The sequence below is a fragment of the Alligator sinensis genome, unplaced genomic scaffold, assembly GCF_000455745.1.
Source record: "Alligator sinensis unplaced genomic scaffold, ASM45574v1 scaffold891_1, whole genome shotgun sequence".
Lineage (NCBI taxonomy): Eukaryota > Metazoa > Chordata > Crocodylia > Alligatoridae > Alligator > Alligator sinensis.
The window spans coordinates 123,105-136,269 of NW_005843019.1; the positions used below are offsets into that span (position 1 = coordinate 123,105).

General features: G+C 49.7%; 1 protein-coding gene across 1 annotated transcript; it reads right to left on the reverse strand.

Annotated features, from left to right (window-relative positions):
- Positions 1–11,817: 11,817 nt before the first annotated feature.
- LOC102369510 (olfactory receptor 6F1-like) lies at positions 11,818–12,711 on the reverse strand. The gene has a single exon (XM_006036787.1). It carries the CDS (start codon positions 12,709–12,711, stop codon positions 11,818–11,820), a length of 894 nt encoding a protein of 297 aa, XP_006036849.1.
- Between the last annotated feature and the right edge of the window lie 454 nt (positions 12,712–13,165).

A 13,165-nucleotide genomic window follows, 5' to 3' on the forward strand; every position in this document is an offset into this window, starting at 1 on the left:
ATCAGACCTTTATTGAGCAGCCTCTGTCCTTGTGACTGGGCAGGCATGGCTTCCCATTCACTGAGGAAGTCATTGATCTCAGTAGCGATCTCTTCCTCGGCAGCTGGGGGCAGAAATATTTAGAGCTGCCACAGGCAGCAGTGGACATTCCAGGGCAGGCCAGACTTATGCCCCATGCTATCATAGCTCAGGGTCTCTCTCACTTCAGGAGTGCAGGCTGTGCATGGGGCACCATCTGGGCAGCAGGGCGTAGTGGCCCAAACAGCCCTCCACCTGGACAAACAGCCCATCACACCGTTCACTGCATGTGCAGCAGAAGCACACTTGGGGCACAGTGGTGGTGTAATGAGAGAGGCCCTCAGTGGTGGGAAGGGGTCACCTGGTGAGAGAGGCCCCCAGTGGGGAGGGCGGGGATGTGGCTAGCCCCTCCCCAAATGTCTGGGAGCCCCACATGCCTGGAGCCTGTGTGCCTGCAGGGGTGGGAGGGGGGTCAGTGGAGGCTGAAGCCATGGCAACAGGTGCTGCAAGCAGCCTGGCATGGCCCACCCTGGGAAGTGGGCAGAGGAGGCAGGAAGCCTGTGGCCAGCCTCCAAGGAGCAAGCCAGGACAGGAAGCTCAGGAAACAGCCACCTGGGCCCAGACTTGCCCAGCCGGCTTACCATGGCTCCTGGGTACCTGCATGCAACTGGCCTCCAATCTGAGGCCAGGCAGTGCAGGGCCCCAGGAGCACAACATCGTCTCTCTCAAATATTGCAAACTCTCACAAAAACCTTCAGTCTCTTGTCTCTGCAGGGCCAACATCTGGATGCAAGAGAGAGGCCAAAGTGGCCTGCACAATTGCCACCACAACCTCACTGTCATCTGCCACTGGAACTACCTGGAGGTGCCGGCTGCACCAACAGCACAGCCTGAATGATACCTACCTGCTCCAGTGGCTGGTGGTCACAGTAGAGGGCTGGGTGGTGGATCAGCAGGCATAGTGGGCAGAGGACCTTGCCCAGGAGGCCATCTGGGAGGAGGTGCAACTGTGGGCCTGCCAGGCGCACTGGGCTGAGCCACAGCCCTGGAGCAGCAGCATGTGGAGCTGCCCGAGCAGCAGCTGGTGGCCCAGGGCCTCCCAACAGAGCCTGTACCCAAGCCCCTCCACACCTGGCCAGGGTACTGGTTGCCTGCCAGCAGGCTCTGCACCCTGGGTGGCCCCACCCCTCAGCTCCACACAGCTGGACTCAGAGACAGGGTCAGACATGTGAAACATTTTTTAAATTTGAGGAACAGAGTTTTTATTGTTTGTGGGTGGGGATGGTGGTGGAGGGGCTCTGTGTGGAGGGGAAGGGAGAGCAGTCTTTGTTTCTTGAGGGAGAAGGGATGGGTGGTGGGGTTGCTATATTAGTAAAGTTTGTACTGTTTGACTTGTGTGTCCTGGAGTGGCGCTGGGGGTGAGCGGGGGGTTGGGGGTGTGTGGGTGGTGGGGCAGGCGGGTGGGAGAGGGGGGTGCAGGAGGAGGGGGTTGGCCAGAGCCTTCCAGAGCCAGTACCCTGGGCCTGCCTGGCAGGTGTGTGGCTGTTCTGGGGCCTGGCCAGGGGGGGCCTGGTGGGCCACCAGGACCAGTACAATGCCAACAGCAGTACAGGACACCGGTCATTGCTGGCAGGGGCCAGGCTGAAGCAGCAGGGCACTGGATGCTGCTGGTAGGGGCAGGGGCAGGGGCAGGGATGGCGCAATGAGGCAGGGTGGGCAGGAAGGAAGCTGCTGCATGCTGCCCCTGCACTTGGCATGCAGCTCCTGGGCAGGGGAGGGGCTGGCCAGGGAGCTGAGGGTATGTGTCAGGGGAGTGCTTTTAAGACAGCTGCCACTACTGACAGCTGCCTCTGGCATAAGCATGGTTGCCAAGTGCTGGAAGCCATGTGACCGGAGGCTGGAGCTCCCCTCGGTGGCCCCAGGGGCACATAGCAGGTTGCTCTGGTTTCGGACTAAATGTAGTCCCAGGTTGACTGCACATGTAGGCCCTGGCCCTGTTCCCACTTACTCTGCAGTAACTGCACAGTAACTTTAATGTGCAGGAAATGCACATGTAGACACGCTCCCAGTATAGCAGCACAGCCCCAGTGACCTGGATCCTGGAAGCCTTGGTAGCCTTTTCTCATGGTGAGCATTCCCCAGAGCACTTGACCTTTGGCACATGAGTTCTGTGGCTCTGAAACAATCTACAAATTGGGATCACAGACGGTAGAAATGTGTCATTCCATTTTATGAGTCAATTTGCATGGCTCTTGGACCCATATTTGTAGAATCTAGATACCTGGCCTAGTATAGTACAGACGGCTGGCAGCTTCAGAGCCACTGACTGCTCGTACAACTTCAGTCCAGCAGCACATAATGCTTGTACCAGCACACATTTCTAGGAACAAGTGAAACTTAGGGATGTGTGAAAGAATGGTTTATAATTGTACCATTATTGTGAGTTACACCAGGCGGAGCCAGTGCGCACCGGCCCACGGGGTATTTTGTGTTCCTTTTTACTCTGCAAACTAAACTAATCTCTGAAGAAATGTTATGTTGTTAGTTCTGCAATGGAGTTGCTTTTGAGGGGAGCTGTTGCAAGCACAAGGGGAATATTCTCTCTGGGTGAACCTCTGTAACTAGAATCAATTTGGGTATCAGAGTTGCTCCAAATATTTGGTGCTAAAATTTCTGAAAGAGGTGTTTGCTTTGAAGACGTTTGTAGCCCCCTCTGGCCCAGGATGTAAACATATTGCTTAGGTTGGCTAGTAACATTAAAAAACCAGCTAGATTGAACATCAATGGCTTTTCCTCCAATAAGAAACCATCTTACCTCGTCCTGATTTTTTTAACAGTTAGAGCTGAAAAGCAATTAAATAAATAAGCATTGACACTTTAAATTATATAGTTCATTGAGTTTGTGTGTGCGCATGAGCGAGAGTATACATAAGAAAGGGAGAATTTCTTTCCTTTGTTTCTTTCGTTTGCCTTGAATTTCAGTTCAGTTTCTTGTGTGTTTATTAAACCACCTGGCTGGACTTCTTATCTTGCTTGTCACCTCTCCCAAATTATTACTCAATGGCATTACTGATGTAATGAAATTAATTTAGAAAAGTCAGTCTGTTTGACAAAACATTAAATGAATGTAGTATTAAATTGGTCCCTGTACAACAACAGTCCCAGACAGCAGGTACGTATGTCCCATACAGATGTCCTCTGGAGCCTCTGGTTGTTTATAGTCAGGAAATAAGTCCGTCACTCCCTAGACTTAGCCCCACCAGAAAGGTACGCAGCGGAGATGGTAAGGCTCCATGCTGAAGGATACGAACCTGGGGAACCTCTGCACTTTGTTAATAGAAGGAGAAGAACAAATTCCAAGCAAGACTGCAGCACCAGCTCTTCTCTTCAGGGAGGGCAGATCTATTTACTGGGTGAATCCACATTCAGTGATGAGAGATGAGGAGCTCTGGTGAAGAAGCAGAACCTTGGTCAATGTCTCATTAAAAATAAAAGCCAATCAATTGAAGTTTGTAGTATCCTGGGGTTACAGGTAGGTGCTAGCTCTCCAACTGCAGTCCTGTACCATTTTTCTGAGAGGGACAGAAAATTTATTGGTGCACATTAGCATTTTTCAATCACACATTCCCACAATCTGAAAATGCTTATGTCCCCATGAAGCAATGGTTCCTACAGAAAACTGAACAGGGGTTTAGACTGCAGTAAATGCACATGTACTTAATTTTTTTATGATTCTATGATTTGGGAATAAAAATAGGTTAATGAGAACTGAGTGTTAAAATATTCTGGTGCACTGTAACTGCTTGGCACAGGCTTCTAGCCTAACAAATTAAGTACTCCCTTACCCAAAAGAATGTTCGTACTGTCTTGGTCATTGGTATTCCAGACTGGTGTAAAAGCAGTGTAGGAGTAAAGATGCATGAAAGGCATGAATGCTACCGAGTAATATGTAACCAACAGTCATTATATAGTTCACCTTTTGTATTCCAGTTTTCTTCTGGGGAGTATGAGTGAGTCTATAGTCTTGGGGTTAGACAGTTTACTTGAGAAAGAAATGTGGCTTTTGGTCCCAGCTCTAAATTGGACATGAAATTACAGTCCAATTAGACAGGCCAATTAGTGTGACCTCAATTCTTGGTAAAATTCTGGAGAAAATTATCAAAGAATCCATTACACACAGGCTAACTGGTATTCTAATGGATAGCCAACATGGATTCATAATGGGCAGGTCATGCCAGACCAATCTCATTTCCTTCTGCAATCAGGGAACTTGCCACCTGGATAGGGGAAATGAGGATGATGTCATATATTTGGACTTGAAAAAGGCCTTTGAGCTGGTCTCCCATGATGTCCTCATGGTCAAATTGGGAGAATGCAGCCTCAACTACTTTATGGTCCAGTGGCTAGGCAACTAGCACCGTGGTAGGACCCAAAGGGCGTTGATTGACAGACTTGAGTCATCATGGTGGAAGGTGACCAGTGACACCCCACAGGGCTCAGTACTCAGACCAGTGCTCTTCAACATGTTCATTGACCATTTGGATTCAGGTATCATGAGCAAACTTGCAAAGTTCACTGACAGCGCCAAGACATTTTGTGAAAGAGATATTGAAGTACACGATTTGGGGTCAAACTGGCTTCTATTTGGTAGGGATCTGGAATCAGTTCTAACATCAAGAGGAGGAACAGACTACCACACAGTGGCTGCTGCAGGGCTCTCACATTTTCTGTTGGAGCTTCTCACCATTGATAGGATGATATGAACAGCACAAAACTGACCTTGGGTCTGGCTCAATATGACAGCGTTTCTTCCTTCCCTCCCTTTCTTCCCTGCCTACCCTACACTTCTATTTCCTCTTCTCTCTCTCTCTCACTCCCTAATTAGTATTGTGTCTTTTTCTATTGCTTACAATCTGCCGTCATTCTCTCTCTGTCTCTCTCTTTTCCAAGGTAATATAGTCTCCTACAAAGCTACATCATGCAAAATACCAGTGTTGAGGGAAGATTGGGTTATTTCATCGCTTCTGAAGCTTCCCTGGGGAAGTCTCCAACGAACTTCCCAGGAATGCTGAAAATTGACACAGCGGGGTTTCTTGGGAAGCCGTTGGAAGAGGTGAAATGCTAGTGTAAGGAACAATGATTTATGCTCCCCTCTGGCAGTTCTGCCAAATTACACATCAAACTTCACACATTTAGCTCATGCTGAAAGTCTGATGATTCTTTAATGTTTTCTCTGTCTCTTCCCATCCCCTTCCCTCCCCCAAATTCTACCTAAAACCCATGGAATAGGAAGAAAAACATTCCATGGACCTCAGTTTGCCTGCTTCATGTCTTTGAGCTCTCAGTGGGGCAAGTCCCATCAGACTTACACCCATTATTAACAGGTGCTGTCATGAGTAGAGGCAGTCAAATATTACAAAATGTTTGTGTTGGAAATTACTGTTCAGTTTGATCTTGTTTGTACAATTTTCCTCCCATGTTTGGTAAATTAGCACAACATACACACATACACACACATACACTTACGGTACATTTGGCCAGAGCCTGAATTTTATTTATTTTTGTGTGTCTAAAGAGCGACTTTCTAGCTACCTGCTTTGCAGTATGCTGTGGATGAATAAGTGCATGTGTAGCGCACAGAGCAGCGTTATGCACTGTTGCCTACATTCCGTGCTCTGTGGATGCATACCCAAGTGCAAGACCCAAAAACGTGGAGGAAAGGAAGGAGTCCCCTCCCATATTTTAGCTCCACTAGCTGTGGAGACAGGATACTCAGGCAGGAAGCCAGAGACCTGCATTCTAGGCCCACTTGGCCCCCAAAGGTGTTTGTTTTTTCATCTCTCCGACTTCTCCACACAGGTGTCCAACCACCATGGTACAGATAAGGCATCATCTAATAGCTTTTTAGGAGCCCTTTTGAGCTTGAGTCAAGGTCCATTACCATGGGCTACTGGTGCCACCCTAGTTGTGGGGGCATGTGCACCCCCAGCGACCAGTCAGCGACCGGTGGGGTGGGGGCGGGGTCTCCCTATGGTGAGTCTTGCCAACCAGCAGAAGGGTCCCTCATGGCCAATCTTGCAACTGGGGGCGGGGGGATTCCCCCCCAAAGCAAAACTCACCAACCAGGAAACAGCCACGCTGCTCCCAGAAGCTGCCACAGCACTGCTGGAAGTGGCCACGACACTACATCTGGTGCTCCCACTCCCTGGCTGCCATTCACAGGGGGGAACCAGCACTCCCGTCTGCTCTCCACCCATTGCCTAAATGGGGGGCATGGCCAGTGAGGGGGTGCACCAGCGCTCTCAGGGGTGCACGTGCACCCCTGTGCACCCCCTACATGTTGCCACTGCCCATTTCAGTTAAAAGTCACTGGGAACAATTCATGGATAGTAGTGGGGTGGGTACATTTGCTGCCCTACTCAGAGCAAGGATCCAGGTTAGAACCCAGGCCCTACTCCCTTTTTTAGCCCCACATCTTTCTCTCTCTCTGGGCTGCCAAGAATGGCTTGATTCAAAAAGAACATTGCCAAGGAAACTGGGAAGTGCCTAACCTGAAGCCTGGTGGTTAGAGTACTGTATGGGAAAGTCAGAGTGATGCAGGTTCAACCCTGCCCCACTCTGGACTGGAGAGCCTAGAACCATACCTTCCACTTGATGTGTGAATGTAGTAATGGCTCAGTTATTAGGGTTAAACTATGGAAGTGCAGCAATCTCCTCTAGGATATAACACAGTGGTTCTTAACCTCATTTGATTCAAGGCAACCTTCAGAAAATGCCACCTCCTCCTTTTCTCTCATTAACTGAATGCAGAAAAATGGTGTAATTCTTTGGTTTCAAGGAGCACAGAAAGACCACAGCAGGCCAGAATGTCTTTGACACTCTTGATTCCTATTTGAAGTCTCTGGCTTTATCCTGTGCATCATGTTTTCACCCCTAACAGTCCTAGCATTGTCTGGTACCCTGCAGCAACCTTGGAAGGTCTCCAGGGCATTCCAGGGTTTTTTGACACCCCGGTTGTTTGATAATTACTGGTCTAACGTGATCTGCTCATGGGTTTCTGGATGTATATGCTTTTCTGACTTAGTCACAGGTTGAAATATAGAGCTAGAGCATGAGGCAGCTTTATAAATGTATAGGCCCCAGCACAAGTTCAGTCAATACATGCCAGTCTGTGTGCGAGAAGGTAAAAGGGTACCTTGGTTAGGGATGATGCTAGCAAGGGAGGAAGGAAAGCACTTCTACTAGCCTGGAACCTGTAAGACCTAGGACACTTGTACATATGATGGGGTTTAATCCTCATTAAACTAAAAATGTTTATTACATTTAAAAAGATTTGTCTTAAATCAGTGGTCACCAACCAGTTGATCGTGATTTACTGGTGGATTCCAGAGCCTCTACAAATTGATCCTGGGCTGAGTGGGCTAAGTGCACATGTGAGGTGGGGTGTGGGGGGCTAAGAGCAACAGTCAACTTCAAGTCAATTCTGGGCTGGGGGAGGTGAGAGCGCACAGCAGGTCAGTCAGTGGGAGAGGGAAGGGGCAGGCCTGGGGGGCATGTGCAGCAGGGCTTGGGGCACAAAGCCCAGCCCTCAGCTTCAGCTGCCTCTGCCATGCACAGATCGAGGGGGAACGTTCCCCTGCCCCCCCAAACACAAGGCAGCACCAGTGGATTCAGGTAGGGAGTGGGGGCAAGCCATGCACAGCTGGGCAGGGGTGTGGGATGGAGCTGTGAGCGGCTTGTCCAGGGGGCGTGGGGAGGAGTGGGGCAGAACACAGCCCAGAAGAGCATGCGGGGGACGCGTGCCCTGGATCTACATGTGGGGCAGGGCAGGGTGGGCTGGGGTGTGGGTCATGATTTGTTGATCCTAGGTTCACCCTGTCTTAAGCATCCCTGTCCCCCGATGAACCTAGTTTAAAGCCCTGTGTAGGAGATCAGCCAAACTGCAAGAGAACAGACACTTACCTTTTGAAGAGAGATGTAGACCATCATGTCCCAGCATGCCCCTTGCATGGAAATGTGGATTCTGGTTGAAAAAGCCAAAACTTGCATGATGAAACCAACTCTGGAACTGCAAGTTGACCTTTCTAATACAGCTGCTGTGATGCTGGCCATGACCGCTGACCAGGAGGATAGACGAGAAAACTACCTGTACCCCAAACCCCGAAGCCTGGCCCCCAGAGCCACGTAGTCACTCATGACCTGGCCTGGAGTACTCCAGGCCACATCATCTATACCCACATGGATGAGGACCACGGGATAGTAGTTGGAGGGCTGGATGAGGTCCAGAATCCTCGCAGTAACGTCCCAAATCTGAGATCCAGGCAGGCAGCATACCTCCCATACCATGGGATCCGAGCAATAGATGGCTCCCTCTGTTCCTCTCCAGAGGGAGTCACCCACAATTATAACCCAGGGTATATTCCTCCGGCTGCCGGTTGAGCCTCAGTCTGCATGCTGGTAGATATGGATGTGGCTTCATCTGCTGCACTATCCCCCAGTGAGACCAGGGCCTCATATCTGTTCCCCATCTGTACTGGGGAAGTTGTCCCAGCAGTGCAATGTCTGGCTCTGGAGGTAACTGTCTTCCATCCAGCTCCCTTGTTGTCTTCCCACTAGGTGTGTGGTCCTACAGAGAATGAAAGTACCCATCAATCTCATCCTCAGGAGCCCTGATCCCCTGCAGCCTGCTAACATCTGCCTGGAGTTCCCTCACCTGACACTCAAAGGCCTCAAGCTGGGCACATGTGGTGTCTCCCGTGAGAGACCTTCACTCACTTGAGTCTGGCCCTGCTTTCCGGTTAGTTGGGGTGTACTCTGGCCTACCCCTCACAGTGGGCATGCTTGCCCTTTGGCCACTCTGACCCTGGCCCCAGCTTGGCCAGTTGGGAGCCCGGGCCAGTCCTACACAGTACTGGCCTGTGTAGTTTCAAGGTTTATACCACCCACAGGAGGTATAAAACTACATCTTCTTCCCAGAATTGTGCTCTAACTACCAGATTTCAAGGCACTCGGTACCCAGCCCTTTCTTCAGTCTTCCTCTGGAAATTAGACCCCTCTGAGGGAACATCTACATGAGATGCTTAACTGTGGAGTAGCCTAGTTTACTGCACAGTACATGCGTGTGTCCACATGTGCAGATGCTTATGGTACAGTAAATGACCTGACAGTCCATTTGCTATCTGCAAATACAGGTAGCAAATTTACGCACGATTAATTGCTGTGCACTAACACATGTGTAGATGTGACGTAGAGACATGTTTGCTCCCTTGTCAGCCCTGCCACTAGGGGGACTAGCCTGAGGCTAGCCCCAGGTACTCTGGGCTCTCCTCCAACAGGGTTGGCCTTCCTCTATGGAAGCCCCTGCCACAGGCTGTTCAAAGCATGCAGGCATTTTGAGCTCTGGGGCACATAAGCAGGGACCCGGTGTCATTCCAGGCTCCTGTGTCCCCCTGGGCAGGCCACAGACTATCTGTGCCAGCTTGCCTGAACCTCAGTGCCACTGCCTGTGTGTAGTGCTGCATGGCTGCCAGGTCCACACCATCCAGGCCTGCAGGGTGCTGCACACTGTAGCAGGTTAGTGCAGGCTGCAGCCATCCAGGCCTGTCAGGACCCAGGCCCAACTGCAGGCAGCTTCTGGCTCCTGGGGTCAGTTCCAGGTCCCCATAACCCTCACCAGCAGCCTGCCCTGAGCATGCAGGTGCTGTGGGGCATTGCCTCAGCTGTACACGTCAGTCCCATGCTGAGCCCTGTGCTGGGCACTGCATGCAGCTACCCAGGCCTGAAAGCACAGGAACAGTCACAGGGAGGCCCGAGAGCCAGCATGGAACCATCAATGATGTCATTCTTGTGCACACCCAGGCCCATGCCCACCACCCAGAGACCCAAGTGGTGGCAAGAGTCGACTGGCAACCTGATGGCACTGTGGGGCAAAGTGGAGGTGCAGCACCAGCTCAAGCAGGGCTCTTACTCCAATGCCCACTTTTATGAGGTGCTGTGAGGCTGGATGTGGGAGCGTGCGCAAAATCTGTTGGCATGACAGTCCCACATAAAGATCAAGGCCTTGTGGGCACAATGGGTTGACATCACCAACCACAATTGTCAGTGTGGCAGTGTCTGTAAGTCCGTAAGTGTCCTTCAGGGGTCCGTGCTTGCTTCAGTGCAGTTCAACATCTTTATCAATGATTTGGATGTGGGAGTAAAGAGCTCATTGGCCAAGTTCATGGATGACACCAAGTTATGGGGGAGCATGGTCATGCTTGAAGATAAGCTGCAGATACAGGCGGACCTAGGCAGGCTGGCAAGTTGGGAGGATTGGAACCAGATGAAGTTCAACATCGAGAAATGTAAAGTGCTCTCTCTGGGGATGAACAACCCCCAACATACTTATGGGCTCGGCTGTACCAAACTGACCAGCACCATGACTGAAAGGGACCTAGGGGTAATAATAGAGCATAGTGTGAGCATGAGCTGTCAGTGCAATGCTGTAGCCAGCAGGGAAAGTAGTACTCTGGCATGCATCAATCAATGCATCTCAAGTCAAACCAAGGAAGTGATTCTTTCACTATACTCCACACTGGTGACACTGCATTTGGAGTACTGCGTCCAGTTCTGGGTGCTGCACTTCATCAAAGATGTGGTAAAGCTTGAGAGAGTCCAGAGAAGAGCCACCCATATAATCAGAGACTTGCAAGAAAACAAGTCGTATGAGACAAGGCTGAGGTACCTGGGATTCTTGATCCTAAAAAAGAGAAGGCTGAGAGGGGACTTGGTAGCAGCTTACTGCTACATCAGGGGCATACATCAAGAGCTTGGTGTATGGTTCAACAAGGCACCAGAGGGAAAAACCAGGAGCAATGGCCACCAACTCCTAGAAGACCATTTCAGGTTTAACACACAGAGAAGCTTCTTCATAGTTAGAGTGCCCAGAGTTTGGAATAGGCTCTGTGTAGAGGTGGTGCAATCATTTAGCGCATGGGTGACTGGTGCCTCCTGAGTCGGGAGGGCACTTGCCCCCCCAGCAGCCAGTCAGCAATGAGGGTGGGGTCTCTCCACTGTTGATTGCGCTGACCTGGAAGTGGCAGTGGCACCTCCGGGTGGGCATGATCAGCCACAGGGGGAGTGTGGGGATCGCTTCTCCTGGTGCCCCGACTCCCCGGCTGGTGCTCTCAAGGGGGGCACCAGCACTCTTGCCTACCCCTCTGCCTGGAACGCTGGTGTCAGCGGGTGCACGTGCACCCCCATGCATCCCCTATGCATTGCCACTGACCTACCCCGGAAATCTTCAAGAGGAGGCTAGACAATCACCTTGCTGGAGTCACATGACCCCAGTTGTCTTTCCTGTCTAGTGCAGGGGGCTGGACCTGATGATCTCACAAGGTCTGTTCCAGCCCTTACAGTGTATGAACATCCAGATTTTTATTTACATTGTTGTTTTTATTAGATTTTTGTTAATGGAATGGATATCATCATGGAGACGCTGATTTTTTACAGTAAAAACCTTTATTTATTTTTTTTTAAAGATTTTTAAGGTTTCCAAGAAATGCTCAGGCTCGCTCTATGTTCACTGATTTTCCTTTGGGAATCTATTCCACAACTACAATTTACCCAAAAGACCTTGATCCCTATTTTAAACACACTGTGCCCTGACTTTTTTTAATTGCATTGTCACAGAGAAATGCAGCTGCCATGGTGGTTCAGAAATCAAGATTTGGTCTCTCATGTGGCTGCGGACTGATCTATAAACTCAACCTTCTTGACTTTAATGAAATAGCCTCGGAGGCACAGAAATAAATTTATGTCCTATGACAGGGCATTGCACAAGGCTACCTTCACCTCCCTGTTTCTTAGAGCATAAATGAAAGGATTTAGCAATGGTGTCACAATAGTGTTCAGGATGGTGAGTATCTTGGTCTGTTCCAATGAACTCCGGGCAGACGGCTTGACAAAAAGAAAAATGGTGGAGCCATACCATATAATCACAACAGAAAGATGGGAAGAACAAGTGGAAAAGGCTTTCTGTTGTCCTTTGGCTGATGGGATTCTCAGTATGGTAGAGATGATATAGATGTATGAAAGTAGAGTAATTATACATGAGCCAAGGATGACAATCACTGCGATGATGAAAGCTGCTGTCTCAACTATGTGTGTATCTGTGCAAGATAGGATTATCCAGGAATCTATATTGCACCAGAAATTGTTAATGATATTAGGACCACAGAAGGACAACTTGCCAATTAGAAATGCTATTATTGAGATAACCAGGAAACCACCCACCCAACATGCAATGGCCAACTGAGTAGATAAGGTGTTGTTCATAATAGAGCTATAGCGCAGTGGGTCCATGACAGCCAAGAGGAAATGTTCTGTGCAGCCAAAGGAAAACATAAAGTACATCTGCAGGAGGCAGCCATGGAAGGAGATAGTCCTGCTTTTCCCTAAGAAAAGGGCAAGGGTCTTGGGAACAGAAGCTGTTGTGTACCATATTTCTAGAAAAGAGAGGTTGCAGAGAAAAAAGTACATGGGGGTGTGGAGCCAGTGGTTGGTCATCACAAGGGTTATGATAGCCATGTTTCCTGTGACTGTTAGGATGTACACAAGAAAGAAGAACATGAAGATGGAAATCTGCAAAGAGAAGGATCCAGGGAAGCCCAAGAGAATGAATTCCATCACAGTGGTTTCATTTTGTTTTCCCATTTGGTCCTTTTACCTGATGAAACCAATAAAGTAAAAAGGGAGAGATTACAAGAGATGACAAGCCATTGTTTCCAAGTCAGCTAACGATCATTTATAGATTCATAGATTCATAGATGTTAGGGTCGGAAGGGACCTCAATAGATCATCGAGTCCGACCCCCTGCATAAGCAGGAAAGTGTAGATGCATATCCAACCTCCTCTTGAAGACCCCCAGGGTAGGGGAGAGCACCACCTCCCTTGGGAGCCCGTTCCAGACCTTGGCCACTCGAACTGTGAAGAAGTTCTTCCTAATGTCCAGTCTAAATCTGCTCTCTGCTAGCTTGTGGCCATTATTTCTTGTAACCCCCAGGGGCGCCTTGGTGAATAAATACTCACCAATTCCCTTCTGTGCCCCCGTGATGAACTTATAGGCAGCCACAAGGTCACCTCTCAACCTTCTCTTGCGGAGGCTGAA

Bases quoted from the DNA above. Each gene is read 5' to 3' on its own strand.
- LOC102369510 (XM_006036787.1), bottom strand. From the start codon at position 12,711: ATGGGAAAACAAAATGAAACCACTGTGATGGAATTCATTCTCTTGGGC.